This window comes from Grus americana, chromosome 15 (genome assembly GCF_028858705.1).
Source record: "Grus americana isolate bGruAme1 chromosome 15, bGruAme1.mat, whole genome shotgun sequence".
Classification (NCBI taxonomy): Eukaryota; Metazoa; Chordata; class Aves; order Gruiformes; family Gruidae; genus Grus; species Grus americana.
In genome coordinates this window covers 8,677,852-8,705,800 of record NC_072866.1, presented here as the reverse complement: position 1 = coordinate 8,705,800, position 27,949 = coordinate 8,677,852, and the positions used below count along the sequence as shown (strand labels likewise).

The window sequence follows — 27,949 nt, the reverse complement described above, 5'->3', positions numbered from 1 at the left end:
GAAGATGTTTTCTTCACTTGACTTTGCCTTTTGGAGAGGGAGAAGGAGCTAATGGGGGCAGTTTGGTGGGCAAAGGAGTGCTCAGACTTTGCCCCTGGGCTGCACGTGCTGAGACAAGGCCTGTGCTGAGATTACAGTATCTGACCAGCTCCATGGTTTACAACCCTCCTTGGGGAGCTGGTTACTGCTATTACCAAAAATTTCTCCAAAAGCAGCAACTTCTGCAACGCGTTAAAGTGCCAGCCTGGTTGCAGGGCTGGTTTGTGGCGTGACGGAGCTGCCCTGCCCCGCAGCGGGCTACACCCTCCTGACCCCCAAACCTCCTGGGGTCCCTCCAGCGTCGAAAGGAGCACAGAACCCTCCGCACCTCTGGGCAAGCCGGACCTGCTGGGCGAGCCTGCTGGTGGTGTGGCACATTCAACAGGGCTTGCCGTGCAAATAAATTGGGGATTTGAATGCCAAGAAGCAAAGACTTAGGAACAGGCTGGGCTCTCCAAACCTCCTGGGTGCTTTGCAGGGAAAACAACGGTGATGAAGGAGGCTGGAGGGAACCACAGGTGGAAGCTGCCCTTCAGGAGGGATCAGAGAGGTAGGCTGAGGAGCCTGAGATGGAAACAGAGGGACTGGGCACAGGAGAGACCGAAAATGAAATAACCAGACAAAGGAAAGAGAGTTGCAATGTAAGACTGGGCTTGGCAATATGAGAAAGGGAAGAGACAAAAGCAGTCTCCCAGCAAAACGCTGGAATTTAACTTTCACAGCTGCAAAAGGAAAACAATCGCTTCCCACACAAAAATAACTGATGGGCTGCGTTGATGAGAAGATGTCTGAGGAATTTCAATTAAAAGCCAGTGACACTGACAAAGGCAACGAGATTGAAGTGTTCAAAGGTAAGTGAGCAATGGGGAGGGAAGAACAATAACTGGCGAGGGAGGGAACGGTTCCTGCTGAGCACTGCGTGGGCTGGGCCCTTCCCAAGGCGGCAGAGAGAAAGCCCTCGCCTGCTGAGCGTGGCAGGGTGCTGGGATCCACCTCCTGCACATGTCCCGTGCCCTGTGCACGCTCCCTCTGCCTTTCCGTGCCCCCGCACGCCCCCGCACGCCCCCACGCCTCCTGCATGCACTCTGCTCCGCAGGGAGATGCTCGCTGAAGCAGGGCTGTCCCCTCTGTCTGACATCTCTGGTGGATGTCTGCTCGTGTGCACCATGAAACCAAGCTCCCTGCATTTTGCCCAGGTGACGAGTCAGCCCTGTGAGCATGGTGTCACCTTTGTCCCCCAGCTGCCCTCCTGCACTGCCGTCCAGGTGATGCCCACTGCCTTCAGGCCCCTTCTCTACGACCACTTTGGAGTGGGAGCTCTGTGCGTCCTTGGCAAAGGACCTGTAGCAGAACAGAGAGTGGGAAGAGCTGGCAGGTTTGCATGTGGTTAGGAGAAAAGTCCCCTTAACCTTGGCTGGTGGCACTGCAATAGGTCACAGCAGAAGCAAGCCAAGCCGTGCTTACCAGCAGCACATGGAAAGAGCCTGCACTGGTTTTCCTGCAGCCACCAGGCAAAGAAGATGAATACCTTCCAAGACGGCGCAGCTCACATCGTCTCTGGTGGGAATAGCTTGTCCTTGCAGCCTGCCTGCTGAAGACACAACTCTGCTCCATCTGAGCCAGCGACAAGAGCTGGGAGCAGCAGGGCAGCAGGCTCAGCACGGTCCCGGGCTGCCAGGAGAGGTATTGCCAGAGCCTGGCCAGGACAAGGCGGGCATCCCTGCCCAGGGGATGGAGCAGCAAGGAGCAGCTGAGGCTGGGGGAGTGTGGGGAAAGCTGCGGCACGAGCCAGCGATCGAGCAACACGGGCCAGCGGGAGGAAGGAGGGCTGGCCTCGCACTGAAATAGCTCGCTTGGCTCCGAGCACAGCGTGCAACTTCTGGCACACAGAGAACCCTGCAAATTTCCATGCCGAAGAAAACATCTAGATTTAAAATCCTGAAGCACGGTGTTTATGCAGAGCAGCTGGCCAGAGCCCAGCGCCCAGCATCGGCCAGGATCTTTGTGTCTCCAGCCCTGCGCGGAGCTCTGTCCCCAGGCAGGGATGGCCGAGCCAAGGGCAGGTGCCGTCCCCCACGGGCCTCGGGCTGCTTCTCGGCTGTTGGCACAGGCAGAAGTAGCTGGCGCTAGCTGGCTCTTAGTGCTTGCACTGACAGTCCCCCATAGGCTGCGATACAACAGGCCTCTTGGGTTGACAGCACTGATGGGGACGAGCTGATTTACTGCCTTTAAAAACAAATCTACTTATACGTAGATGTGTCAGAGTAACAGATAGCCACTGTCACAGCCGGCCTCGATCAGAGCCCTGCCAGATACCACAGTCCTGCTTCCCCAAGGCATGCCGTATCTTCAGGCGTCTGTTGTTCCATTAATCTATTTTTAGTAAATATATCCCCCTTAGTTCAGCTGCAGTTATCTGATTAGTTCCTGTAACTGTATGAGGAGCAACATCTCCAGGCGTGACTGCGATTTCTGAGCAGACTGTGTCTCTGCACACACGTTTTCTAAAGGAGAGAAACTTGCTGAAGATGCTTCTCCCTGCAATGTTCGTGGTCACGGTGCTCTGAGCTCTGGTGCTGTACGAGGCTGAATTTGGGGGGGGCAGGGCAGCAAGGACCAGCACTGCTGCAGGCGCTGGAGCACGCGACCTTTGATAAAGGCAGAATTAACCAGGCACACTTCCCCGCTGCCACCCGTGATAAGGAGCCATCCTCCTCCAGCGTTGCCCTGATGCAGCGGTGATAAGCAGCTGGCTTTGTTTGCTCCTGAACACAGGGCTGTTGACAGAGATTTCCATCATCGACTGAGAGAGGGGAAAAGTCGCCGTGCTTCAGCGGTCACAGCCTGGGGGCATGCTCCCCAAAGATGCGGGGTGCTGGGGCTGCGTACCCCCTTCCTCCAGGCAGGTAGTGCCGGGGAAAAGCTCCACCATGGACTTGTCACTGCACAGGGACCAGTTAAAAATCCTACAGACCCACAGATGGCTCCAGCATCACACTTTGCTCCAAGGCCTCGGCCTCTATTGACTGCAGCTGCCCCGGAAAATCAGATTATACCTGGCATCGAGTCTGCTCTGACGAGTCAGGTCTTCCATCTCCCGGCTAGATCATCAGGATGGAGAGTGCGTGATGGGGAGCAGGGGGATAAGCCTCCACTGTGAGAGCTTTTCCTCTGGCCTCAGCTGTGTTGGAGGAGTGCTGCAAACCCAGAGCTCCTCAGTGTTTCCTGGGGCCCACGACGGCCATACGTGCCCGAGACTTGGGGTGGGAGAAGGAGGATCTCGCCCAGGAACCACGCATGGGAGCTCCTGACCCGGCTCATCTCCCTTGTCCGTGTCCAAAGCCATCAGAGCTCTACTGCCTGCTCCTCCTCCTCACACCAGAGTGCTTTAGGGCCATTGAACAGGGATGAACTGTAGAATTAAACGCTCCCAGGGCAGCAAAGGGAAAACCTCATCTGTGCCCACACTGACAGCAACCCCTCAGCATCACCACACCTGGCACCCGAGCTCCAGTGTTGGCACCTCAGCGTCACCGCAGCAGGTGCCCAAGCTCTGGCACTGGCCCTGGGTTTGCCGGGTGGGCTGAGCCGCGCCGTGTTGGCCATCACCCCCCTCTTGTGCAAGTGCTATTACTTATTTACATCTTCATTGTGTGCCTGCCTGGCTTCTCACCAGAGCAATTTATTTTCCACTCCTGCTTCAATGTGACTGTTCAAGCCTCCTTTTCCAGTCAGGATGAGGCCGCACCACTGGAAATATGTCACATAGCAAAAGACATTTATTTCAGTTGAGGGAGTCGCAAGCGCCTCAGGTGACACTCCATTTGCAGTCAGAAAGATACCAAGTGTTGCTCGCTGAAACCAGTTGCTGAGACAGACTGGGGATAATGTGGGATCCTGTCTCAGAAACACTCGAGCCTGCCGCCCCGGCAGCCCACGCTCCGTCCACCCCACGGGCTCTGCCCTGCTCTGCGCCTGCCCTCAGACCCCACTTCTCGCAGGGATGCTGCCAGCAGCAGATGGTCCGTATCTGCCTCGAGTGAACCCCCCAACCGTGCCCGGACTTTGGCAAACCTGGGGCAGGGGAGACCCCAGCTGTGGGGGATGGACCCCAAACCTGGCTGGGTGGGGGGCTGCACTGAAACCCCACTGAGCACCCTCCCTCCTGCCGCTGCTTGCTGTGGGGCTGGGGCACACGAGTGGCTCAGGGGGCGGCGGGCACGGCGTAGGACACCGCACGCTGCTTCCCGGGGTGCAAATGCCCCCGTGGGCGCGTGTGAGCACCCTCAGCGCTGCTCCCTTCGCGTGTGCAACACCCCCCCCCTCCCCGCACCGCTCCCTTCACGCACGTGTCGCAGCCCCGCGCGCCGCTCCCCACGCGCGTGCACCAGCGCCCCGCGCGCCGCTCCCGTGCGCGCGCAGGTTCCGCCCCCCCCCGGTTACCGCCGGTGCAGCGCGGTGCGGGGCGCGGGCCGGGGCGGAGCGAGCGGGCGCGGAGCGGAGCGGTCCGGCCCCTGCCGCCGCCCCCGCGGCGCTGCTATTGGCGGCGGGGCCGGGCCGGGCCGGGCCGGGGGAGACCGCGGCGGCAGCGACCGGCACAGCCCGCGCCCCCCCAGCGCCCGGCGCGGCGCCGTGGCCCCGGCATGTCGCGGAAGAAGGCGGCTCGCAGCAAGGGCGGCGGTGCCGCGCCCTCCGCCGCGCTGCCCCCCGCCGCCCAGGGGCCCGGCCGTGCTGCTGCTGCCGGCCCGCGGGGCTCCGCGACCGCCCCTGAGCTGCCCCGCAACGGCGGCGCGGCGGCCGGGCGGCCCTCGCTGAGCAGCAGCGGCGAGTTCTACGATCTCGCCTTCAAGGTGCGGGGCCGGGGGTCGCGGGGAGGGGCGCGGAGGAGGGAGCCCGGTGCAGGTGTCGGTGCGGGGTCCGTCGGGTGCGGGTCCGGGCGCAGCCTGCCCGCGGCCGCCGGAGAAGTTCCCGGGGTCCAGGACCGGGCGGGCATGCCTTAACCCCCCCCCCCCCCCCCCCCAGCCCCGGCATCCCGCCCCTCCTCTGCTGCCGCCTGGTTCGGGTCTGAGGCGGCGGGTTCGCCCCGGCCGGGCTCCCGGGGCGGCTGGGGCTGGGCTCGGTGGGGGGCTGCCCCTGCAGAGCCCTCGGCAGCGGGGCTGCTTCTGCGGAACTTTTACAAGTGATGACAAAAGGCTTTCTGCTCAGATGAGTTCTTGTAACCTTTTGGTTCCTCTTTAACCACGTAAAAAATGCAGTTGTAAAGCGGGGTGATGGTATTCCTTGAGTCTCATCGAATCTGCTCTGGCTGCCGTTGAAATGTCTCCAGCTTGTGCTTTCTTTTAAGGGCTCAGATGGTTTCTTCTCGCGGCTTCAGATTCTGGGGAGCGAGTCACAGATCAAACATATTTGCAACCCCTCTCCATCATGCGACCTGATGCAAGCCTAGCTTGGAGCTCGCTTAGCGATTTTGGCTGAGGCTGCAATTCAGCGCGACCCATCTGACTGCGTTTCTAACACAGATCTTTGTAACCGAGCGCAGGGGGTTAGGCTTGGAGAAGAAGGTGTTTGCTATGGCAAGTCCAACCCTGGCATGCTCTCTTGGAGAGCTCAGTGCCTGTGGCATTCAGCGTGGCCATCGTGTTGTTAAGATTTGGGGCATTGAGTAGGTGAGGGGTGTTCAAGGAGTGAATTTGTTTGCTTTCGTAGGCAGTTGGTCCTGATACAGCTGCAGTAACAGTTCAACAGCTTCCCTAAAATGGAGCCATCTCTGTGTGCACGCTGGTCCTTGGCTCCTTGAGCTCGCCTCTACCTCCCTTGGGCTGGGGCTTTCGCTGGAGATTGCCTCCATGGCACAGGGATGAGCCAGATGAGGTCTCAGATAAGCTCAAACGCCTCAGGTAGCCAAAACCTCTGCTAACGGTCTGGCTGGTTTTGAACCAGTGACAGAGAGAAATTGCTTTGTAGTTAGTAAAAACCTGTTTTATTAAACTTTCTCTTTCCTTTACCCCTCTGCCAGAGGCAGTGACCAAACACGAGTCCCAGGCACGGGGCTGGCTCCTGATCGCTGAGCCCTTGATGTGAGACTGGCCTTGGGTGCTGCTGCGTGCCCCGGCTGAGGCTTCAGCAGTGCTGGGCAGGGAGAAGCTGCCTTTAAAGGTCATCCTGCTCTAGAACAGAGGTCTGGAAAGTTTAAAAAAAAATCACTAAAGTTGTACTAAAACCGACTTTTTTCCTCCCCTTCCCCTGGCTTCACACAGATATATTTGTGGGCTCACTGGCTCCCTTAACCCTGTTGTGCCAGAGCTCGGTGCACGACTGTGTGTGGGGCTCTGCACCGTGGGCGATGGAGCACCGTGGCTGGATCCCCGCCACCCGCTCCCCTCCCTGGTGGTGCCCTCCAGCCCCAAAACAAGTTACAGCTGCTACTGGGGCCTCTCGGGAGGCTGAGCTGCAGAGTGGTGGTGGCATTTGCTGCTTCTGATGGCTCCTGCGTGGGTTTGGTGTAACCCAGGGCAGTGCCTACCTTAAAACCGTATAAGTTCGGTCACGGGCTAATGGCTTACGGAAGGCTAATGGCAGCGCTTTTGGGAGAGAAGGAACCTTGCCATGTCAGCGTGAAGCCATGCAAGTCGGTGTGGGTGCAGAAGCCACTAATGCAGCTCAGCTGCCTGGTCTGGGATTTCTCGGTGTCAGGAAGTTGTCCTGCCGAGGGCAGCAGGGTCAGCAGCCCTGGGGGGCAGGAGGGCTCAGGAGAGCTTGTGGTTGGAGCACAGGCTTCGGGGAGCTGCGTTTGGGAGCAGTTTTAGCTCTGCTGTGGTTTCTTTGTGGCAGTGTGGGTGCTTGCCCTGTTGGCCCTGGGGTGGCTGCTGGGTGGGGAAACTGAGGCAGGCAGCATCAGGAGCTGCTCCCTCGGCATCTGCTGAGGACCAGGAGGGTGGCCACAAGGCTGTGCGAGTCCTGCTGAAGGAGTTTGCTCGCAGAAGGCAGAGTGCACTCCTGGAGCTGGTGCTTATGGTTGGGGGCCCCTGTGAAGTCTCTCTGTGGGCAGCAGTGCCCTCCCAGAAAGCTCCACACATGGCGGGTTCTGGGCTGTTTCATGTGTGCGCTGGGGGCAGCACCTCTTGGTTTTCGAGGGCTGTTTGTGCCCCCACGGGCGATCAGTTAAGTACTGGTTGGGGGAAGGTGTGTCAAGTTTGGCCAGTGCTCAGGAACACCTGTAGTGCAGGGTAGGGAATAATCCCACTGTGGGTCCCCTCTTCTCTCCCCCACCCTCCCCTGCGTCTGAGGACATCGCCCTTGGACGTGCTTTTTCCCCTCAAGGATACAGGATCTCCTGGGATGGTGCTTTTGGGATGGAGGCACGTAACAGCTGTGGTGGGGCTTCCTTCCTGAAACTTGCTAACGCACTCCCCCCCCCCCCGCTCCCTCGCAGGTGATGCTGGTGGGCGACTCGGGGGTCGGCAAAACCTGCTTGCTGGTGAGGTTCAAAGACGGCGCTTTCCTCGCCGGCAGCTTCATTTCCACGGTCGGAATCGACTTCAGGGTAAGTGCCTGGGGGGCTCCTCTGTCCCCAGCGGGTCTGGCAGGTGAGTGACAGCTTTTGCAGAGGAGCAACAAAATATTGCTCCAGTGACTTAAACCTCATCATCCTGACCCGTGTCAGCTCCAGCCGGGGCACCTCAGGGCTGAGCAGCCATCTGATGGCGGTGGCAGCGCCGCAGCCTCTTCGCTACCGCTTTGCATGAGGATGGGGGAACACGTCCTCTGCCCTGGGTCCTGGGGATGATGATTCGTGTGAGAACAACGGCTGAGGTCTGAGCATCTGCCCAGTGAAAGTATTTCCCTAAGTCAGTTTCGGTGTTTTTAAGAGTTTGCTGTTTGGTTATTTTTTAATAACAAACAAACAAAGAAAAAACCCCAACAAAACCAAAACTGACACAAACCAAAATCCCCTGGAAACATCCCCCGAGCACAGCTTTGGGGTGCCGATGTGGGGGTGCAGTGCCAGGGTGGCCCTGCTCCTTCTGGCACAGAGGGCATGAGTTGTGCTGAGGGGTGTCTGAGCTCCTGGAGAATAACTGTTCTGTTGGCAGCAACCGGAGCATCCCGGTACCGGTGCGGGGGGAACCCCAAGGGCAGCGTGTCGGGGCTGTGCGGCACCAGCGAAGACGGTGGGAACCTGCTCGAGAGAGGGGATAATGTGGGGAATGGGGGACAGAAGGGGAGACAGCTCATGTCCTGCAGTGCCCTGGTGTGGGCAGAGCGTCCTTTGCCAGGCAGGAAGGTGTTAGTGCTGGCCAGGGCCCTCGGGCTGGGGGGGCTGCCCAGGGATGCTGTGGTCCAGGCAGCCCTGGTGAAGGGGGGCGGCGGGGCTGCCATGGGCACCCTGGGCTGCAGAGCGGGCACCCCTGGGGTGGGACAGCAGAGCAACGGGGCCAGTGACTTTACAGAGATGGCACCAAAGAAACCTTACGGCAGGCTGTGAAGGGCAAGTGAGGGAGCTTTTGCTACCAAAGCAGCACGCAGCAGCGTGCCTGCCTTGGGTCGCTGGCCTAAGGATCGGGTGCTTCCTGTCCCTCACCAGTTCCCCAACCATCTGTTTCCCCCAAACCATGAGCTCGCCACCCCCCGAGATATCGGGCCAGTGCTGCAGACCCCCGGGGGGAGGCTCAGCCCTTGGGAACGGGGACGTGCCCGGTGGCTCTGCTTTCCCTGCCCTGCTGTCAGGGCACTGACTGCGTCATCTCACCGTGCGATAGCTTTTGGCTCTGCTTCAGTGGGTGCAGTGAAGCACTGGTGGTGATGCCACAGTTGCATCTTCCCGACCACCTTTTCTCAGCAGGATCTTGGATTTCCCTTTCTTGGAGGATTTCTGGGAACTGAGTGTCTCTTGTAACCTATTATTTTGTTGGTGTGTGAACAATAACTCACTGGTACAGTGAGTTGTGGAAGAGATGAGGGATGGCTCACAAAGCCTTTAGGAAGGAAGTGATGCTCTTCCTTGCAAATAGGCTTTCGGTGCAGAGCGACACTGCAGGCTGCAGCAGCGGCTTGGTGAAGTTGGTAAATTGGAGTCCGTATTTTTATACAACGGTAATTACGTGGTATTTCAGGTGCTCTTAAAATGAAAAGCGTTTTATTACTGATTGCAATGATTGATACCAAGGGCAGTCATAAAATCCTGTGACTTATTGATTAGAGCACTGAAATGACTGCTACTGAGAAGCAATCAAATTAGGGTTAATTTACTTCTGTAACAGAGCTGCTAAAGCTACATCAGTTTGAAATGGGCAGATTATACAGTGGGGAAGATCACGTGTATGCCCTAAAACTCATTATTATCACCTTTGTATGGTAGTCATAATTTTTTGGGGACATGGAAATAGTTTTTTGACTGTACATCTCCGTTTCCATTAAGATAATTCCGTTTGCAGGCGCCGTGTAATTGTGCCCCTCTCGCCGTTTGCATCATGATGCAGAAGCTCTGGGGTGGTAACGCTGGAGGCTTCTGCTGCGAGAGCGTGTTTGGGTTTTAATTTGTGTCTAATAACAAAACTGTCACATCAAGGCTCCTTTTTTCTGTAATCCCAGAATTTGGGATCGGGTTTTCCAGGTGAAGCAAGTGAGGCTGTTTGCAACTGCGGGCAGTTGTGATCGGGGAAGGCGGTCACTGGGTTTTTGCTGTGTTTGCCTGGGACCGGTGCAAGAGGTGCTGAGTGAGCGCAGGGCATTATTTTGGTGCATCGGGCTTTTTCGGCAGGGTTTGCGGCGGTCGCTGAGCCTCGCTGGTGGCAGAGGCCGTGGGGACCTCCCCAAGGCCAGGGCGTGCGGCAGCTGTGCTCCCGTGCACGTGCGACCTTGCTCGGCCAGGGGAGCCGGGAGCTGCCGGGAGCACGGGTAAAGGCTGGGAACGTTGTGGGGACGGAGCTGCCCACCTCCTGTCGTTGTTTTTGGGACTGTCTCCGCTCCTGTTGATGCCGGCTGGTCTCCACGAAGCACCCTGGGATGGGACGCAGCCCCCGTGCCCACCCAGCCACTATCCGCCTCCTCTCCCAGTCTGTCCGCTGGTCCCAGTGGCTCCAGGATCAGACGCTTGTTTTTGAGCGTGTCAAACCATTAGATACATGCAAAGCTACGGATTATGTAGGCCTGAGTGAATGTAAATGAATAGAAAGCCATTTAAAATTAATCTGGCATTACAATTCCTAACGGCCCCCTAAGTTTTTTCCCTCCTACTGTTTTATGTTGGGGAGAACCTCTCGCATTGTGTTTGTTTATCATCGTCTCTTAAACAAAGAAGGATGTTGATCTAAATAATATTTGGAAAATAAACCACTGATACTAGGGAAACAAAGATGATTGTAGTATTAAAAAATGCATCACAATGATACCTATTGGCTTCTACTGGGGGAGCATCTTTAGCTCCTTGGGAACACACCAGCCCTCCCTGTTCAGCCGGGGCAGTGCCGGGGTGTCCGGGATGCCGAGCAAAGGGTTTGGCTGGGGGTGCGCTGCTGGGGCAAGCCCGCTCCTGCTGTGGGTGCCACTAAGGCAAGGCAGAGCCCTGGGGAGAGGGGTCCTGCTCCCGGTGGGGCTTTGTCTGAGCAGGGGGCTTGCTTGGAGTGACAGAGACTGTCTGAGTTACTGAGCCGCTTCCCCCAGAGTGGAAAAGCCTTCCCTGGGGCGGGGGGGGGGGGGGCAAACCCCTCTCTGCCTCCGGTGTCTTTGTCGCAAGCATCGCCTTCAGGGTTTCCATCCATTGCTAGATAACGGGGGGCTTAATTATTCCCTCCCAGAGCCGTGGCATGAAGTCTTCCTTCTCGTCTTCCGTGGGGCTGGGGGGTCTCGGCAGATCCCTCTGCGTGGGGGCAGTGATGGGGCTGGGTCTCTCCCTGCAGATCCCCGCTGGTGAGGGTAGGACGGGTCCTGCCTGCGCAGGCAGAGCAGCCATCTGGGCCAGGTCGCAGGTTTTCTAACTTTGTATGTTAGGATTTCAGGAAGAAGGGTCTCCTGGAAAAGAGCAGGTTTATCGCTCAGGGGTGTGAATCTCATTTTTCTTGGTGCTACTGAAGAAGCTGCCTTGTGCTGTAATTTTGGGAACACTGCAGAAACCTCGACAGAAATTAAAGCTGTGCAGCCAACAGTACTTCTGTCTCGTTGTAACAGCTAACTGACGGGAGGAATGTCTTGCCAAAACTGAGAAACCAAAGGGCGATGTGAGCCCGCTGTGTGCCCCCTCCCCGCTGATGGCTGGTGCTCACAGCCCCGCGCTCTGTCCCGAGCTTTGCAGGGTTGGCGAGTTAAGATTTTTGTACTAATTAGACCTGAAAGGAGAAGAACATAAAAGAAAAAAATTAAAGATGAGCCTCTTCTCCCTGGGAAGAGGTGCTAATGAGTTTCTTTGCATTAGCAGGGGAGATGGTTTCTGTGTTAATCAGTGGGATGAAACCGTTAGGAAGCGCTTTGCCGGGGAGTTCAGAGCAGGGCCGCTTGCCTTCGTTTCCTCCGAGGTGTGTAACGGTATCGCTCCTCTCTTGCTGCCCCGAGGAGAGGCAGCAAACCAACATCATCCTGGTGCAAAGCCTGTGGGAGGAGGAGGAGGGAGCCAGCCCCGGTGCTTGGGCACGGCTTTGGGCTTCCCGAGCTGGGCGCAGGGAATATTTCCTCTGAAGGCTGGGATTTAACGTCCACTGGTTTGTACCAACGTGCCCAGGAGGGGTTTCTGCTGGTTGTTGCCCTGCAGAGACCCACAGCTCCCCGCCTTCCCCCCCCCAGCCACAGTGTCCTCGGGTGTGGGTGAGCCAGTGGTGGCTGTGCTCTCTGCCCCAACCTTGGCCGTGCCACGGTTAATCTGCACGCTGGGACGGCTGCTGCGCGCTGTAAATAAAAGCTGTCACTTGTGACCCTGAGCTTTAAGGACTCTTGATTACATTTAGCCCTGTGCTGCTCTGGGGGTGGAATCAGCAGTATATAATACTTCTTTTTTGCATAAGAGATTTGTTGCATCTCTATTTATTTTTTGTAGCGTGTATGTGTGTGCACCTTCCGTCGGCAAAACAGCAGCTGCTGGCTGCCTGCTGACTCCCGCAGCGAGCTTAACTTTGCAGGAGAAATGGAAAGCTTTGTTCCAGCCACGCAGGGTGTGCAAACTAACGCTGGCCACTGTCTGGATTTGGCAAGTCTGGTTCTGGGTCTCCATGCGCTCAGGGGAGGGAGGTGTGGATGCCCTGAGCGCCTGCCGGTCCCCAGTGGGTGTCTGCATCCCCGCCTTTGGGGCGATGCTCCAGCACAGCGTTTGTTCTCCTTTTGAAGGGTTGGTGCAACCTGGAGCCATCTGAAAGCCAAGGGCTGGCTTTTATCTCAGCAGCTGGCACTGAGCATTAGCAGGGCTAATTTTCTGATGGATCAATCCGGAAAAAGTGGGAGGGGATCTGCTTAGGCCAGAAGAAAGAAATGGAAATAAATTAATTCCAGCGTGTCTTTCTATACAAAAATAGCCCTGAACATTCAAGGGAAGGGACTCTGGGCATTGAGCAGAGTGTTTAGTCTCTTCTGTTCTCACGCTTTGCCATGTAGCGTGGTGACGTGTACGGGGTCGGACGGGGGGCTGCCGCAGGCTGCAGTCAGTGGATTTAGCTTGGTGCCTGGGGTCGTGAGCTGGAGCTCCCCGGGGGACAGCCCTGGCTCCGTGCCCCTGCGAGAGCAGTGGCCTTCCCCTGGGAAGGGCATCTCGGTGCTGCCTGCGTCGCCTGGGCCTGCCTGTCCCTCCGTGGGGCCGCTGTGCCAGCAGCAATGCGGCTGCGACCGCTCCGGGCCGGGGGAGGTGAGGAAGGAGCCCTGTGCAGGCAGGGCAGGGCGGGCAGGGGTGTGCCTGTGTGCCTGCCTTGGGTACGTGTTTCCAGCAGCTCTTTGTCTGAAATTGGCTTGTTCTGCATCTCCTATTGCTGTATGAATTTTAATAGAAGCCAGTAGCTGATTTCATACTTTTCATTTCTCGCTGTAAGGAAAGCTGAGCTAAATTTGCCCAGAGGAGTTTCCTTGCGATGCTTTTCCACCCCTTCTGCCCAGTTTCAGGGGGCAGACGAGATGCAGGCACCGGTGCCGTAAGGACCAGGTGCTGCCTGAATCCGGCAGCAGGTGAGGCAGGTCCTGGAGAGCTCACACAGGGAGGGCAGGTGCTCTTAGCCAGAACACGCCTTGATTTTATCGATTTATGTCGTATCTGACTCTTAGGACAACAGCTTCTCCGCAGCTGCTGCTGGTTCCTGTTCCCCGCTCCCAGGATGGGCTCTCAGAGGAGTAAATAGTCATTTTTTTTCTGGGAAACTGAGCCCTGCTTTGCTTTCAGCTGCTGCTCTCCTCCCTTGCAGAAGGACACAGCTTTGCAGTCGGCGAAGCCTGTCATTTGCATGCAGGGGCTCAGTTGCCAAGGGATGCTGCGCACAGCGCCCGTGGCGGGCTGCACCCGCTTTCTCACATATGCTAGTATTTTATTCATGTTTCTTTGGCTCTTGCATTTGAAAAATAATAAACCTCCTTGGTGTGCTCCAGTTCTGCAGCACACCAGTAAACTGCAAGCACCGGTGTGCTGGCGGTAATCCCAGTGGACAACAGACTTGATTCTTGCCTTGGGGTAGGCAAAAAGAAGTAAGATGAATGTCTTCAAAGCAGAGAAGTGCTTGAGCTGCTCTTTAAGTGAACAGCTGGAGCGGCATCAAGACCCAGAGCCTGGTTAAGAAAACTCTTAACCAGTTTGCAGGATGATGTGAAGGTGCCTGCCCTGCTGTCGGCACACCGGGGGCTCTCCCACCTCCTTGGTGTCTGGGAAATACCACCCAGAATAGATCGGGTGTTTAATCCAGGTGTGAAATCATGCATCCGTTCCAGCTGACAGCGAGAGCACTGGGGATGTTGGGTTTCATGGGAGATGCTCCTGGAAGGGCAACGGTGTCTCACAGGTTCCTGCTGCCTGGTGGCTTCCCGGTGCATGCCGACAGCTGGCATCCCTGTAGGTCTGTCCTGGTCTGGGATGGTTGGAATAAAAGGTGTAATTAGCTCAGGTGGAGGGCAGGAGGCCTGGGCTGCTCGGGAGCAAGCACAGAAAAAATACACGTGGGAGCTGCTGGTGGAAGGAGGGAGATTGTAATCTGCTTCTGTATCCTCCTCGTTAGAGCTGTACGGGAGCTCAAAACCTTGGTAAGGGATGAGGAGCAACACGGTGGAAACTCAACTGGATGGTACAGTTCCCGTAGATCCGCAGCCTGTTGCAAACCTACGTGGAAAGCACAAGCCGAGTCGCTTCCTAGGCCCTGTAGCGTCTGACCAGAACGGCTTAATTTCTTAATCCTTTAATTTCTTTTCCAGGCAAGTCGTGCTGCAGTGCCGAGGCAGGTTGGGAAGCAGTGCCCAGGCGCACGTGTTGTCGCTGCAGCGTCCCCTCCCTGAGCCAGCGGCATCCACCGCAGCCGGGTCACCATCAGGTGCAGTCCTGGCTCTGTGGATGCGTGGGGCTGGCAATGAGTGCTCTCTGTCCTCAGCGTGGGGATGCCGCCGTGCCGTGGGGATGGCTGCCTGCACTCCCGGAGCCCTCCCATGCCTTCACCTTATTTCTGTTTTTCCTGCAGCAGCGTGGGAAGGGAAGCGTTGCTTTGCGCGTCGTACAATTGGGTGAGGTTTTGGTGGTAGCTCGGTGGCTGCGCTTCAAAGTGCCCTGCGAGGTCCCTGCAGAGAGTTGGGTTTCAGTGCGGGGTGATGGATCTGCTCGTGCGAGCACCCTCGCTGCAGCACCCGTCTCCTGTGGGGATGGTGGGTGCAGTGGAGCTGCCACTGGGGATTGCTCCACCTGTGAGCAGCAGCCGGCGGCATTTCCCCGCATCCTTGGGGATGTGGGTCGGTGCCCCACTCCTTGCTTTGCTCCAGCTTAGCAGGCTCCCTGCAAGGAGCAGGATGAGGAGGGGGGCGGTGCTGGAAGAAGGCTGTGGGCATACACGTGCGCTGTGTCTGCACCTCTGTGGATGGTGCCAGGCGAGAAACTGGCCCTGGGGAGGCCAATTTGGGTGCTGGAGCATCAGCTGTCCTGGTGCAGAGCCAGGCATTACGCTGGGTCTGCTCGTGGTGCCAGGGCCTGCGAGGGAGTGTTTTGTAGCCAATAAAACATTTAAATGGGTCTAGAGTAAGTCTAAATGGTTTGAATATTTAATGGAATACATTTGGCTTAATTTCACTTTCATCTTTTATTTGCGATAAAATACTGAATTCAGCTGTGCAGAATTGGGTTTTTCTTTGAAAGTGGAGGGGAGGTGGCTGAGCTGGCGGGGATGGGTGGGCTTTGGGGTGCCTCTGCCCCCCACTGCTGCCCCTGCGATGGGGGCATTTAGGGGACATCCCTGCCCCATGACTCACCTTGCTCACACCCCCAAAGTACCTCCCAAGCCCTTGCTGCCTTTCCACCGAGCCGCTGACTCATTTCATTACCGCCGATTAATTATTTGCCCCCAGCAGGTTTCAGTTTGTTCCTGGTGTGGATGCCAGTGATCTCTGTGTGCACGTGGGGAAGGGCGAGGTGCCAGTCCCGGGTTCAGCAGTGCTGGGGAGCGCTGCAGCGGGACATCGCTGCCTTTCCCAAAAAGCTGGTGTGGGGACAGCCATCTGCAGCTGAGCTTGCAGGGCACCGACAGGAACAGTGAGTGCCAGCAGAATATTGTCCCCCATTGGGGGGGGGGGGCGGGGAGAAAAAGGGGAAATCCAGTCATGTCTAAGTGGATCAGAGCCGAGTTTGCTGGGGAAGAAGCTGGCAGCAATTGTCCACTTGTCCTTGGCTGGTGATGGGGACACACATGCTGGTTCCTATGGCAATGGGGAATGCAGGCATTGAGGGCTTGTTCACCTGCAGAGCCTTCGGAAGCAAAATATTGTGTTGGCAGTGTTGTCCTGGGCGCGGGCGAGGGATGCAGTGAGCAGGGGGACGCAGGGAGGCTGCTGGCGGGGAGCCCCGAGGAGGAGGAGGAGAGCCACTGGGGAAGCAGGGGGAGCTGTGGAATTCCTGCACAGGGCAACGTTGGTGGCACCATGGGGACACCCCTGCCCCGGAGCACGGGACTGGCTCTGTGCTGTGCCATCGAATGCCCACGGCCGGGCAGAACTGGGGTGATGCTCGCCTTGCTTGGCAGCACCGTGCTGCCTGCGTGGCTCCTGGCCATGCTCACAGCCCGGCAAAAGGGGAGCGAAGCCACGGTGCTGCTGTACAACACTGCCGGCCAGCTCTGAGAGCGATGGAGCTGCTCCCCTGGCAAGGGATCTCCAGCGGAGTGGTGTAACTCATACAGCTTTGTCTAACAGGGGCACGCAGCGTTTTTAATCCTGGCTAAGCACAGAGTCATTGCCTTGAAGGATTGCAGAACCTCTCCAAGGCAACATCAAATATTTCATCTTTATGCCTGCATCAGAAAAAATATTTCTTCCCAATCATAACTAATATGTGTTGGGAGCTTGCGCTCCTTCAGTTTTAAAGGGTGATGCCCGTTGCCCTGGTCTGAGGCCGTTCCAGGGTGAGAAGCAGCCCCATGGGGGTCTGGGGGTCTTGGTGATGCTTTGGGGCTTCAGGCTGGGGAGATGTTTGTGTTGCAGATGTGGTGGTCATGGGGTCAGTGCTGCCCTCAGGCAGGAGAGGTTGATTCTAGAGGTCGTAAGACTGACAGCACATCTCTGAGGATGCAGCTGGTCCTCTTGGGAACATCTGGACAGATTTCGTCTCATTTTCTGTGGGTTTTTTTTAGTATTTAATTTATTGAAAGGAGGGGAGTGGTGGGAAGCCATGCCCAGCTGCATCAATGCAGCCAAACCTCCCTGGGTCGGACGCCACGAAGCCGTCCACCTGCGGTGAGCCCAGACCTCGTCAGCTCTTGTTCAATCTGCCCGTGTCTCAGGATGTTTTCCTCCTACCCGTCGAGCCGTGATGTTCCTGCGCCCAAGTGACGCTCTGGGGAAATGGAGGCTTTGGCTTTTCCAGCTTTGCTTGCGCGGGTGTCGCCACGGCAACCATGCGGCCGCCTCCCCCCTCCCGCCGGCAAACGCCTCGTCCGACGCGCGCCGGTTTATGACATTAGCGCAGTTATTAGCAAAACCCCACCGAACTGCTGCCGTTTGCGATACGCACCCACGGTGCGATGTGTGCTGGGGGGGACGGCAGAGGAGGAGCGGCGGGTCCTGCCCCAGTGCTGATGCTGCTGCTCCTCGTTACCGATAATGAAGCTGGACCGACCTTGGCTCCCAGTACTGTTCGCGCCACGGAGAGCTGTTGGTGTCGGCACTCCTGTGCCCTTTGCTCTCAACCTTGAAACAACCCCCTGATAATGTTTTTTTTCCCCCCAAAGCCAAGTGCTGGAGGCTGCTGGAGGCACCCAGGGAGCCCCAGCCCCTCCAAGGAGCACAGACCTTGCCCTCCGTTGGACAGTGATGCCGAATTTGGTTCGAATTGCCGGGGTTTGCTTCCCCCGTGCCGCTCGACGGCAGCAGGTCCCCGCCAGTGCCTCCGTGCCTTGCTGCTTCCTCTGAGCTGATGACTAAGAAAAACACAACTGCGAGGTTGGATGAATAATTCAGTCCAGCCTTGTTGCTGGGGAGTTGGTAGCGAAGACCCTGTTCGGGGACCACCTCATCGGAGGGGGCTGGTCCCTAGATGAGCATCTGTCTTGCAACAGGGATTCAGTGCCCTGGGCGATGCAGGGTCAGTCCAGTCCTTTTCCGGGGTGCACAGGGAGCCCTTCCCAATGGTTCTGCAGCCAGATGGTTGGGCTTTAATTTGTTGGGGGTTTTTTTCCCCAGCGTTAAGCACACTCGGTTCTCGGGAGCTGCAGGGAAGCAGCTGTTTCTCCTGGGTCGTGGCTGCAGGAGGACGGCAGCGTTTCCTCTGCATGGCCGGGCACTTGCCCTCCCACCCCACCGGCTGCAAAAGCCCCCGCGGGCTCACCGCTTGTAGCGTCACCACGTTTGCCGCGTGCCTCGGCGGAAATGCCGGAGTATTGTTGCTACTCTCAGCGTCAATTTTTAGAGCACGGCGCGGGTTTTGGCAGCGGCACCGGTCAGCCCACGCAGCCCTGAGCAGTGCCAGCCTCGGGGAGGGACTGGCAGCTCTTCCAGGCTGGTGGGGACACGGCTTTCTGGGGGTGAGCCTGCCGTGCCATGTGCCTCCCCAGGGCACCAGCACAGCCCAGCTGGCTCCTCCAGGCTGGGCAGAGCAGTGGGGCAGGACTGGGAAGAGACGCCAGCGCTGTGACAGCCGTGCTGTGCTGCCCCAGGAGCAGTCACCGGTTGCATTTATTTTCTGCTGTAACCGTACGCTCTTGGGCATTGCCGTGGGGTGTTGTGTGGTCACGGTGTGGGTCGGCGCCCAGAGGGAGCAGGGTCAGGGCTGCAAAGCATCTCAAGCCGTTGCACCGCAAGTGTGGGCTTCCTCGGGCTCCTGTGAGTCAATGCTTTCTGAAAGAAAAGCGTTCCCGGGAGATCGCACGTCACAGGTTTCAGATGAGTGGGCTTTACTTTTTCCTCTAAGTGCCGAGGCACGCGTGGCCTGAAGCCAACCCTGAGCAGCTCAAATGGCACTGGGTCCTCAGCCCCATGGGCATGCTCTCCTCCCGCTCAGGGAGCCCGGCCGTGGGGAAGCCCAGCTCCTTCCCTAGACCTGCCACGGTTTGCTGATGTGGCCTGGGGAAACATGATGAGTCCAGAGCGGGGCTGGGAATCGCTTCCCAGTGCATCCTGCTGTACCGCGTTTGGGAGAAGGGCTGGCTGCGGTGCATCCCTGCGGTGTGTTGCCACGGGGCACCCCTGCAGCCCATCCCAGCGGGACGGGACGTTGCTGCGACACAGGCACAGCAGCCCTGTGGCAGAACTAGGGGGAGTTGGAGCCATAAGAGGGGTGATCCCAGCTGTCTCTGCCTGAGATGAGAGGTTTGTGTTGTGAGGAGGGGGAATAAAAGGAGACTGTTCTCCCTCCCTGTGCCCGCCGTCGCTGCAGTAGGTGAGCGGTGCTCGGCTGAACAGCAGCGCACACCGAGGCGCTCGTTGCTGCTGCCTCTCCTGAGGCTTTGCTGAGCCAAGAGAGCTGCAGGGATGGAAACACCCGAAACGTGCCAGCACAACGGTGCTGGAGCATGATCTGCCGTGGGGGACGAGTGCTCCCAGGCCTGAGCATTGTGCCTGCCGCTCCGCTGCAGTCGCTTTCTCGAGGGCTTTGCTGAGAAGGTACCAGCTCCTGCGGCATCGCCGTGCTCTGTGATGCAGGACGGGCACCAAAATCAAAGAGCAGTGCCAGCCGTGGTCCTGTGTTCTGTGGTGCTGGCAGACCTCTGACAGTGGCGCCGAGAGCACTTAATTCAGTTAGGGACAAGGAGCTGAACTTGGAGATCCGGGTCTCGCTGTGGTGGGGGGGTGTGCCATACCCCTTTGCATCGGGGTGAGTTGCAGCTTGGCGAGGTGGCTCCCTGCAGGGCTGGGGCTCTGCAAGTAGGATTGCAGTTCAGCCTGAACTTTCTTAAATACATTAACATGCTGCACTTATAAATGTGCATGAATTAATGTGAGAAGTGCTCGACAATGCCTAAAATAACTTTGTTCCCGAGCAAGCGTTAATGCACAGCAGATGTGTTTTTCTCTCCTGAATAGTACATGCATGAGGTCAAATTGGTCCCAAAAGCTCGGCGCCCTGGCAGTCCCGCGGGGCCTGGCATTGCCGGGGTGTTGCCAAGGGAGAGCATCAGGGAGCGGCGCAGCTTCAGGGATGACCGATTCCCCGTGGGATCAGCCCCGCAGCTTGGCACAGAGGTGGAAATCCTCTCCCGAGGACCCTGGCTGTTCCAGCCTGAGTTCTTGGCTGTGGTCGGGCTTTCCAAGGGATGTTCCTGGTGGAACACAAAAATCAAGGCAACTGCTTGTGGGTTTTGGTTCAGTTTTATTTGCAAAAAGGGGCTTATCCTGCCAGGCCGGGGGTCCCCTCGCTGAGTGTTTCCCAGTGGCTTTCTGTCCCATGAACCCCACTGCTGCATGGCTGCTTTGGGACCAAACCAGTTAAACTCCCGAGCTGGGACGGGTTTTGTGCTGGAAATGAGATGGCTGCTGCAGGGCTTAAATGTGATTCCCAGGACCCTGCTCCCAGACACAACTGGACTGAGGCAAAATCACATCCCCCGTGTCTGGGGTGGCTCCCTCGGAGGGGTCGTCCCGTTTATTGTCCTTGGAGGGAGCAGAGGATGGAGCGCATGGGGATGGGGCGCACAGCCCGGGGCTGGCCGCAGTCACCGAGGCTTTGAGAAGGGTGAAGCATTGGGTGCAAACCCAGGAGGCCGGTGAGCAGCGAGGCAGCGGTGCGGGGCACGGCTCTCACAGCGGGGCTGCCCAGCTCAGCTGCGGCTCCTGCTGCTCCGGCACCCTGCGGGCTGCTGTGATGGAAGCACTGGGTACCGCAGCACTTCTGACACAAGGACTGGCTTCTTTGACATAAAAACTGATGCAAGGCTTTATTTCCCCCCCCAGAGCAGAGTAAACAATTCCCTGTATAACAGTAATTGATGACCCATTTTTCATTCTCGTGGCATTGACAGGCGCTGTGTTTGCTGTAAATGAGAAATGATATTGCAATAAATGCTCTGTAGACATTCTTGTTCTGCTTTGCAGCACGGTATGTCCTTGATGAAGAAAATGAAGATAAATATGTTGAGTGCCACATTACTTATTCTCAGTATTGGCACAGATCTGCATGAGCCATCTCTGCCCCCTTTGTTTCCAAGGCTGCCTGGTTTAGAAGTAAGCTCAGATATTTTTAAAAATATCTCTTCTATTATAAAGTAGGAAAAAAAGAGACTGAAGGGGTGAGTAATGCAGCCCAGGGTGGTGGGAGAGCTGTTGCAGACTGTCCCTGGGTGGGGAGGAGGGATGCGGCCGTGGGCTCCATCCGCTCCCGGGACCTGACTGTGTGCTGGAAGCTGCAGCGATGAGCTGCTGCAGCCTTCCTGCTGACTTTGGCTTTTTGGTGGCTCTGGTCTCTGGGACGGCTGTAGCAGATCCTACCCTGCGGATTTTTAAGGGTGGATAATCCAGTTTCCTTGACTGCCCGCAGGGCTGGGGCACAGGCTCGCTCCGATGTGGTGGGGACATCTAAAAGACTTGCACGGCCATGCCTCCTGCCTGTTGGGATGAGCCTGAGCAGCCCCGTTGGGCTTAAAAGCATCGATAGTCTGAGTCTCGTCTGCCTGTGCCTCCTTCAGGGCACCGTCCCCGTGATCATCCCTGGGGCACTGACTTGCTGGTGAGATGGAGCAGCCAGGCTGGGGAAGGAAAGGGTTGCCGACCCGGTACTGCTGCACCAGTGCCGGGAGCCGGGTGGCTGCAAGACACGACTGCCACGGGCGATGCTGAGAAGCAGAGCATGACTTTATTTTAAAATATATGATTCTAACCAGATCCTCTTACCCCTAATCTGTGTCCCTAAGACGGGATTCTCTACTTCTTGCCAGAAAAACCTTTTATGTGCAGACTGATGTGAATAGAAGATGATAAGTCACTAATTCTTCAGTGTGTCTGCTCTAACAAGAGCCTTGACTCTTATCTCCTGCAGGGCTGGCAGCCAGGGAGATGTTAATTGTGCTTTAATGTAGCATACATGGCTCTTGACAAAGACTGGTGCTGCAGACATCCCTGGGGCGTTCGCTGGGTGCGGGGAAGGGGCTGCGCCACCCATGGAGGTGAGGGGCTCTGCAGGGCAGCGCAGAGGGTCCGTGCCCACCTGGAGACCATGGGTTGGGGTGATTTATGTAGGGCAGGGCTTGGGGCTTCTCCTGTTTGCCTGCAGCGTGTGCGGCAGGTTGTGCCCTGGCCAGGACCTGGCGTGCAGGGGGAGAGGGGACACGGTGGGGAGACCCCTCAAAGGAGGCGGGTGGGGGGGAGGCAGGGTCAGCTGCAGCAGCAGAGTGGATCAGAAGCGCTGTCTGCTGCAAGGTGCCGTGTTAATCTGGTTTTCGTGGGGTCTGCTGTTGAACTGAGCAGTGAGGACCGACACGTTACTGTTTCTGAAAGGATCTTGGCGCTGGGGATGGGTGGCTGGCTCTGGAGCGTCCCTGGCTCCAGGCAGGAGTGTGCAAGTCCTGGAGGGGAAAAAAAAAAAACAAGGCAGAAGTTTCTATTTTTAGCTGCAGAGTGCAAATGCATAGTGCTGCCGAGGAAATTAATCACCTGCCCTGGAAGATGAATGGTCAGGTTTTCTCTCTGAGCAGAAGATTTATGGGATGAGGTGGAGGGAACCGTGGCGGGGTGTCCTGGCTGCCCGGGTCTCCCCCAGGACGTGTGCCAGGGCTGCAGGGCACATCGCCGGCGGTGGCACAGCAGAGATGGGTTTGCTGCTGCTCCACAGCTGCTGAGGAGGAGGATCATTGAAGATGTTTCCCAGTGGTTGGGCCATCCTTCAGCGGGACTCAGCATGGCTGGAGTGGAACTGCATCCAGCCACACCATGGCACAACCCTGCATCCATCCTGTGTCTTCCAGTGGCTTTCCACAGGCTCCAGCGCAGCACTGGGCTGTTCCCTCCCCTCTCTTGCAGGGGATGTGCTCCTGAAACATTTTTTTCCTAAGCTGGGGGTGGTGGGCTGGCTGGCTGCGTTCTCTGTCAAGGTGCCACGTGGCCGAGCTGTGCCGGACGCGCTGGCGGCACGGCCGGGAGGAATGCCTGTGTTGCCCCATGAACTGGTGATGGGCAGAGCAGCCCCACCATAATGTGCTTTGAAAGCTTGCATGAAGTCGAGATAAGAGCTCAGCGCCGCTCTTATTGCTTGGTGTCTGCTCATGGTTGCCGAAACTTAAATATTTGTTCCTGGTTACCGTTTATCTCGCTGAACAGATCTTGATTTTGGAAGTGCAGATCCTTGTGCAGTATCAGCCTCCTGCTCTCTTCCCTTTTGTTACCCCCAGCAGAAATAATGGGATGATTTAAAACCAGCTGCTGCCAGGGCGGTTTCTCCAACAAAAGTTCTGGGCGGCTTTTTCCTTGGGGTTGGGTCCACTGTGCCAGCCTCAGGCACAGCTGAACTCGGGGCTCCTGCCCGCGGCTCCCCCACAGCATCGTGCCGGGCTGCTGGGCACAGCCGCTCTCCTGGCTGCTGAACCCCCGGGGCGGGGGGGGGGGCGGGCAGCAGAGCCAAAACCTGCCGGGTGCTCACCCTGGGGGCCCTGGGCTCGTGCCGAGCTGCTGTCACGCTCCCCGTGCTATGCCAGGGTAGTGCACAGGCAGTAAATAATGCAGAGCTAGGGAGTCGGAGAAGCTCCAGCTCCTCACCCAGAGCCTGCTCAGATGGTCCGTACCCCGAGCCAGACCCTGCTGCCGTGTCCCAGCCTCCCAGCGTGGTGTTTGGGCACCCCGTGTTGGCCAATTTGGTTGTTTTGTGGGGTGGGTTTTTTTTTTCATTTTCTCAAATGAAAATGAAATTTTCTCATTTTCAGTCTCAAGTATCACCCAATTTGGCTGCTTTATTTTGAGGGACCAGGTTTTTAAAGGACTGCTTGTACTGAGGGAGCAAAGCAGGGGCTGCTCTTCCAGCCTTGACCTTGGCACAGGGCTGGGCTGTCCCTGAGCCAAGCTGCTGTGGCTGGAGAAGATGCTGAGCCGCCAGGACCAGCTTGCTGGCAGCAGCACACACACATGTGGGAAAACTTCAGGGTTTTAATGAGTAAATTTAATGCAGTGTCCTGCTGTTTTGGGCAGATTTCCATATCGATCCTTAATCTATTTTTGCAGCCGCTTTTGGAGGTGGCGTTCACTTGTCTGTCTGCTAGGGCTCCATCACAACTGCATCCCAGCTCCTCCCGGCACGGGAGCCTTTGTGCTCGTGGAGGCAGGGGCTCTCCGGGCTTTGCTGAGTGTGAATTTGGATCCGGGTCCTGCCTTGGCACGGGGCTGGGGTCCCCCAGCATCCCTTCAGCCAGCTCGCCCCTGCCATGCTGCTCTTTTCCTCCTGGCTTCCTAAAAATAAAGGATGCCCCAATCTCTCCCCCATTCCCCATGTGCTCCCCAGCAGCGATGGGGTCCTGGTAGCCCCCCGGCCGTGGTTGGTGTGTGACACTGCAGCCCTAATGAAGTTTGCTGGGTGGCTGTGCTGTCAGTCCTGCAGCCCGCAGCAGAGCTGTTACTGCTGCTAATTAACTCAGCTGGTGCCCCAGCTGCCTTCGGTTGAGTTTGATGTATATTTGCTAATGCAATTTTTTCCCCTTTCTGCAGGAACTCGCCCCTGGTCAGCCGCAGGGGCTCCCTCCAAAGCGCACTAATGACATTTGGGGGGGCTTTTTCTTTTCCATTGTAAAAGTGGAGATGGACGGCTGGGGGCCGGACCCCTACGGGCTCTGGGAACAAGCCCACTGCAGCAGAGGTGCTGGCGCAGCCGCGGCCCCCAGCAGCGGCGACAGGGACGGGGGCCTCAGTCCTTGCCAGGACCCTGCAGCCCCCAGGGTTTCTCTCTTCTCCTCCTCTCCAGGACACGACCCCAAGGGTTTGGGCAGGAGCAGGGCTGTGGGCCAGGCACAGCAGGGTCCCTCAGCGGGTCCCCAAACGCTGCCCGTCCCCTCTCCCTCCTTTGGGGCTGTGCACGCCGGGCTGCGGCCATGCCCAGGACGTGCTGTGCCACGCAGTGCCCACCCATGCAGGGGGATGCTCTGGTGGGTGGGTGTTGGAGCCAGGAGCCAGGGTGAGGGGTTCCCCTGGTTGGAACCTGAGTGGTGTCAGCAAGCAGCTTTCCATTTGTCAGATTAATTGCGAAGCGAGTTAATCCATGTATCCAATTTAATTTTTAAGGCTTTAATTAATGAGCTAATGCGTGGAAAAGTTGGGGAGCGGCAGGGTTGTCGTGCGACTGCTGACCCTGGGTTACGCTGCAGCCTTCGCCGTGTGTCTGCGGGTGGGCTGGGATGTGCCGGTCACTCCGGTGTGGTTCACCAGCACCATGGGGACCCCGTGGACCGGGAGGGTGGCATTGCCCAAACCGCAGCCGCTGACGAGCTGACCTGAGAGCAGAGTGGGGGCACCTTGATTTGGGTGGGAGCATTGTCCGTCACGGGGTGCACATTTTGGGGAGTAGCACAGTTTCACCTTGTCGTGGGCACTTTTTTCCTCCCTCCTTTCTGCCTCCAAACGGCTGCTCTCGTGCTGCCGTTGCTGGGGCGGGTTTGCGCCGGGGCTGCAGCCAGCGGGGCCGTTGGTGTGTTGATAACGCTGCTTTTAATTGAGGACCATCTGTACTTGGTAATTTAATTTTTTCTGCATCTGCAAGGTTCCAACTTTATTTATCTGACATCCTGAGGATTATTTAACTCATGGGCATCATGTTCCACCAACAAAGGCACCCCAGGCATTCTGCTGCAGCCCCTGCTAGAAGGTATTTTAATAACATTGTCAAAGCCCCAGGAAAAAGGACACATAAAAACTGAAATTGCAAAGGGCAACAACAGAGCTGAGTTGCGGGGACAGCTTTTCTGCCCGCTTTTGCATAGCATGTGGCCTGCTGTGAGTTTTACCCCTATTACATTAAACTGCGCAAGATTAAGAATAAACCCCGAACACCACGACCCCTCTCATTATGATCAGGCCCGGCAGTGTATTTCATGTTTCAGTGCATTGACACACGTCATCTTTTGTCTTTGGATGCTTATTAGTCGTTAAACCCCCCAGCTGTGCCTTTGAAAGGCTGTGGGCATGGAATTGAACTGCAGCTCCTTAAAAAATAATAATAATTGGAAGCTGGAAAGTCTATTAGCCATGTATGGGGGAAGACTTGGGCATCTGGTTCATGTGGCCCCAACGGGAGCTGTTGTGTGCTGCTGGCAGCAGCCCCTGCCTTTTCCCACCCCACTCCTCCCACCTTCTTCTCAGCTTCTTCACCCGTGTTTTGCAGCGCCCTGTGCTTGGGGGCAGGCAGGGATGCAGGCAGGAGCCGCTGCTCCAGACAGCTCCGGCTGTGTCTCCTGCCTGCAGGAGCATCTCTGCAAATACTCATCCTGAAACGCTGCTCTGTTCCACACCGAAACCCCAGGGAATCCACTACTTTCCCCAGCCCAGTCCAGCAGCACCTGGATCCACATGCAGCCTTTAATTAGATTTAAGCATTTCCCCCTCTAAAATGTAGGTCAGTCGTAATTAGTGTGAATCCTGCTGCTGCCAGCTTTGCTTTTAATTAAGCTCCTGAAGTGGAGGTCGATGCATGAGGTGTGCAGCGTCGGAGCTTCAGCTTTTTCGGCTGCTCACCAGATGCTTTGTGGTCGCTTCGGCTCGGCTGGTCCATGCTCAGGGCCGGGGCTGTGTTCTCCCCCCTCCTGCTGGCTGGTCGCCTTTGGAGCACGGCCACGCTGGGGACATGGCCGCATCCCTGGGCACAGCCATCCCTCAGCGCACACTGTCCTCCAAGCTGGAGGTGCTGGCGTGGCCGTGGAGCTGCGCAGGGAAGGGCACTTGTTTAGTGCAGTTTTTAACGTGAAGCTCCTGGTGTCATCGTCCCTTGTCATCATCAGCTGGGCGCTCCGGGGCCAGCAGGGACACGCAGAGTGTTTTCCTGCCTCTCCAGCTCCCGGCACGGCATCCCTGGCACGGTCCCTGGCAGGTGGCAGCGACAGCTGGTTGCCACCGACTGGGGACAGTGTTTGGACGAGCACCGTGCTGGTGCGGAGCCCAGGGCTCCCAGCCCCTCCGCCTTGCGGGACTCCGGTGCGGCACTGGGACCTGTGGTAGGACCCGGGGTTTTCGGACAGCAAACTGAGCGTAGAGACTGGATCTTCTGCAGAAGGTAAATCTGCTCCATCTCACCCACAAAACAGGTGCCTGTCAGCGTGGTTCTCCATCTGCTGGGAATGACGGCAAAGGCGCAGGTCCTCCGGTCGGGTTTTCTCGGCGCTGTTTGCCATGGCGCGTGTTTCCACCCCGGGACAGCTCGCCTGGCATGGCCGCACTCACCTGGGAGCCCGCGTGCAGAGATGCCGGGGGCTGGGGAGCACGTCACGGCAGTGGGGACCCTCAGTTTTAAGCACTTCGAGCCTTCAGCAGCCCCGGCTTCGTGTCCTGGGGAAAGACACGGCTCCATGCTTGGGGCACGGCGAGCCAGTCCTGCGCCCCCGGCCAGTTCCCTGAGCGCTTTTCGGCTCCCCCACGCCGCAGCCTGGCTGCCTATTTTTACTGATCCTGGGCTGTGAATCACTCCGCTCCCTCGTCTCGGTTGCTGCCTTTGAAGGTATTTATAAACCACGATCGTCTCCCCTGCACCTGCTTTAGTAGACTGTGTAAATTTAGCGCTCTGGCTCACTCCTGCCCTCTCCTCCTCGTCCGTATCCTTGCCGTTCGGCGAGCATAGATGTGCAGGACCGAGATGCTCCCTCTGCCCTAATTAAAAACATCAAAACAGAAATGAAGAGCCCCACTGGCGCTGGCCTGGCAGGGTGATGCCAGCACCGGCATCCTGAGGAGCCGAGCGGTGTTGGATGTGCGGGGATGGCCCTCGGCATGTGTGTGCTGCTGTTTGCCTGGGAGGGTTTTGGTGGCACCGGAGCTGGTGGCGTGTCCGGTGCTGAGGGGTGAGCCGGGGCAGAGCCCGTGTTTCTGCCGGTCGGTGTCGGGGAAGGTGAGGAGCGGGGCTGAGCCAGCAGAGCCCGGCCAGGGTCAGGACAGCCCTGGCCATCCCACGGCTGCGTGTCTGGAGCGGGGAGAGCACCCCATGCCTGCTCCAGGGAAAAGGGATTTAAATCGGGCATCACCGGAGCAGCGAACAGCTGCCCCATCCTGCCAGTGCACCGTTCCCTGGCTGTGTTTTCATCACGTCCTACTGATTACTGTGCTAATTTCTGTGCATCGAGCAGGCAAATTAATCTCTTCTCTTCTTCTTCCCCTGGGA

At 57.5% G+C, this 27,949-nt stretch overlaps 1 protein-coding gene across 1 annotated transcript in view; it reads left to right on the top strand.

Moving 5' to 3' along the window:
• Nucleotides 1–4,489: 4,489 nt before the first annotated feature.
• The window catches only part of RAB26 (RAB26, member RAS oncogene family), a 31,682-nt gene continuing 8,222 nt past the window's right edge, over nucleotides 4,490–27,949 (top strand). Inside the window, exons 1-2 of the mRNA XM_054843490.1 lie at nucleotides 4,490–4,889; nucleotides 7,472–7,582. Of these exons, the coding sequence (XP_054699465.1) occupies nucleotides 4,683–4,889; nucleotides 7,472–7,582 (318 nt within the window). The 5' untranslated portion in view covers nucleotides 4,490–4,682. The remainder of the gene's footprint in view (nucleotides 4,890–7,471; nucleotides 7,583–27,949) is intronic.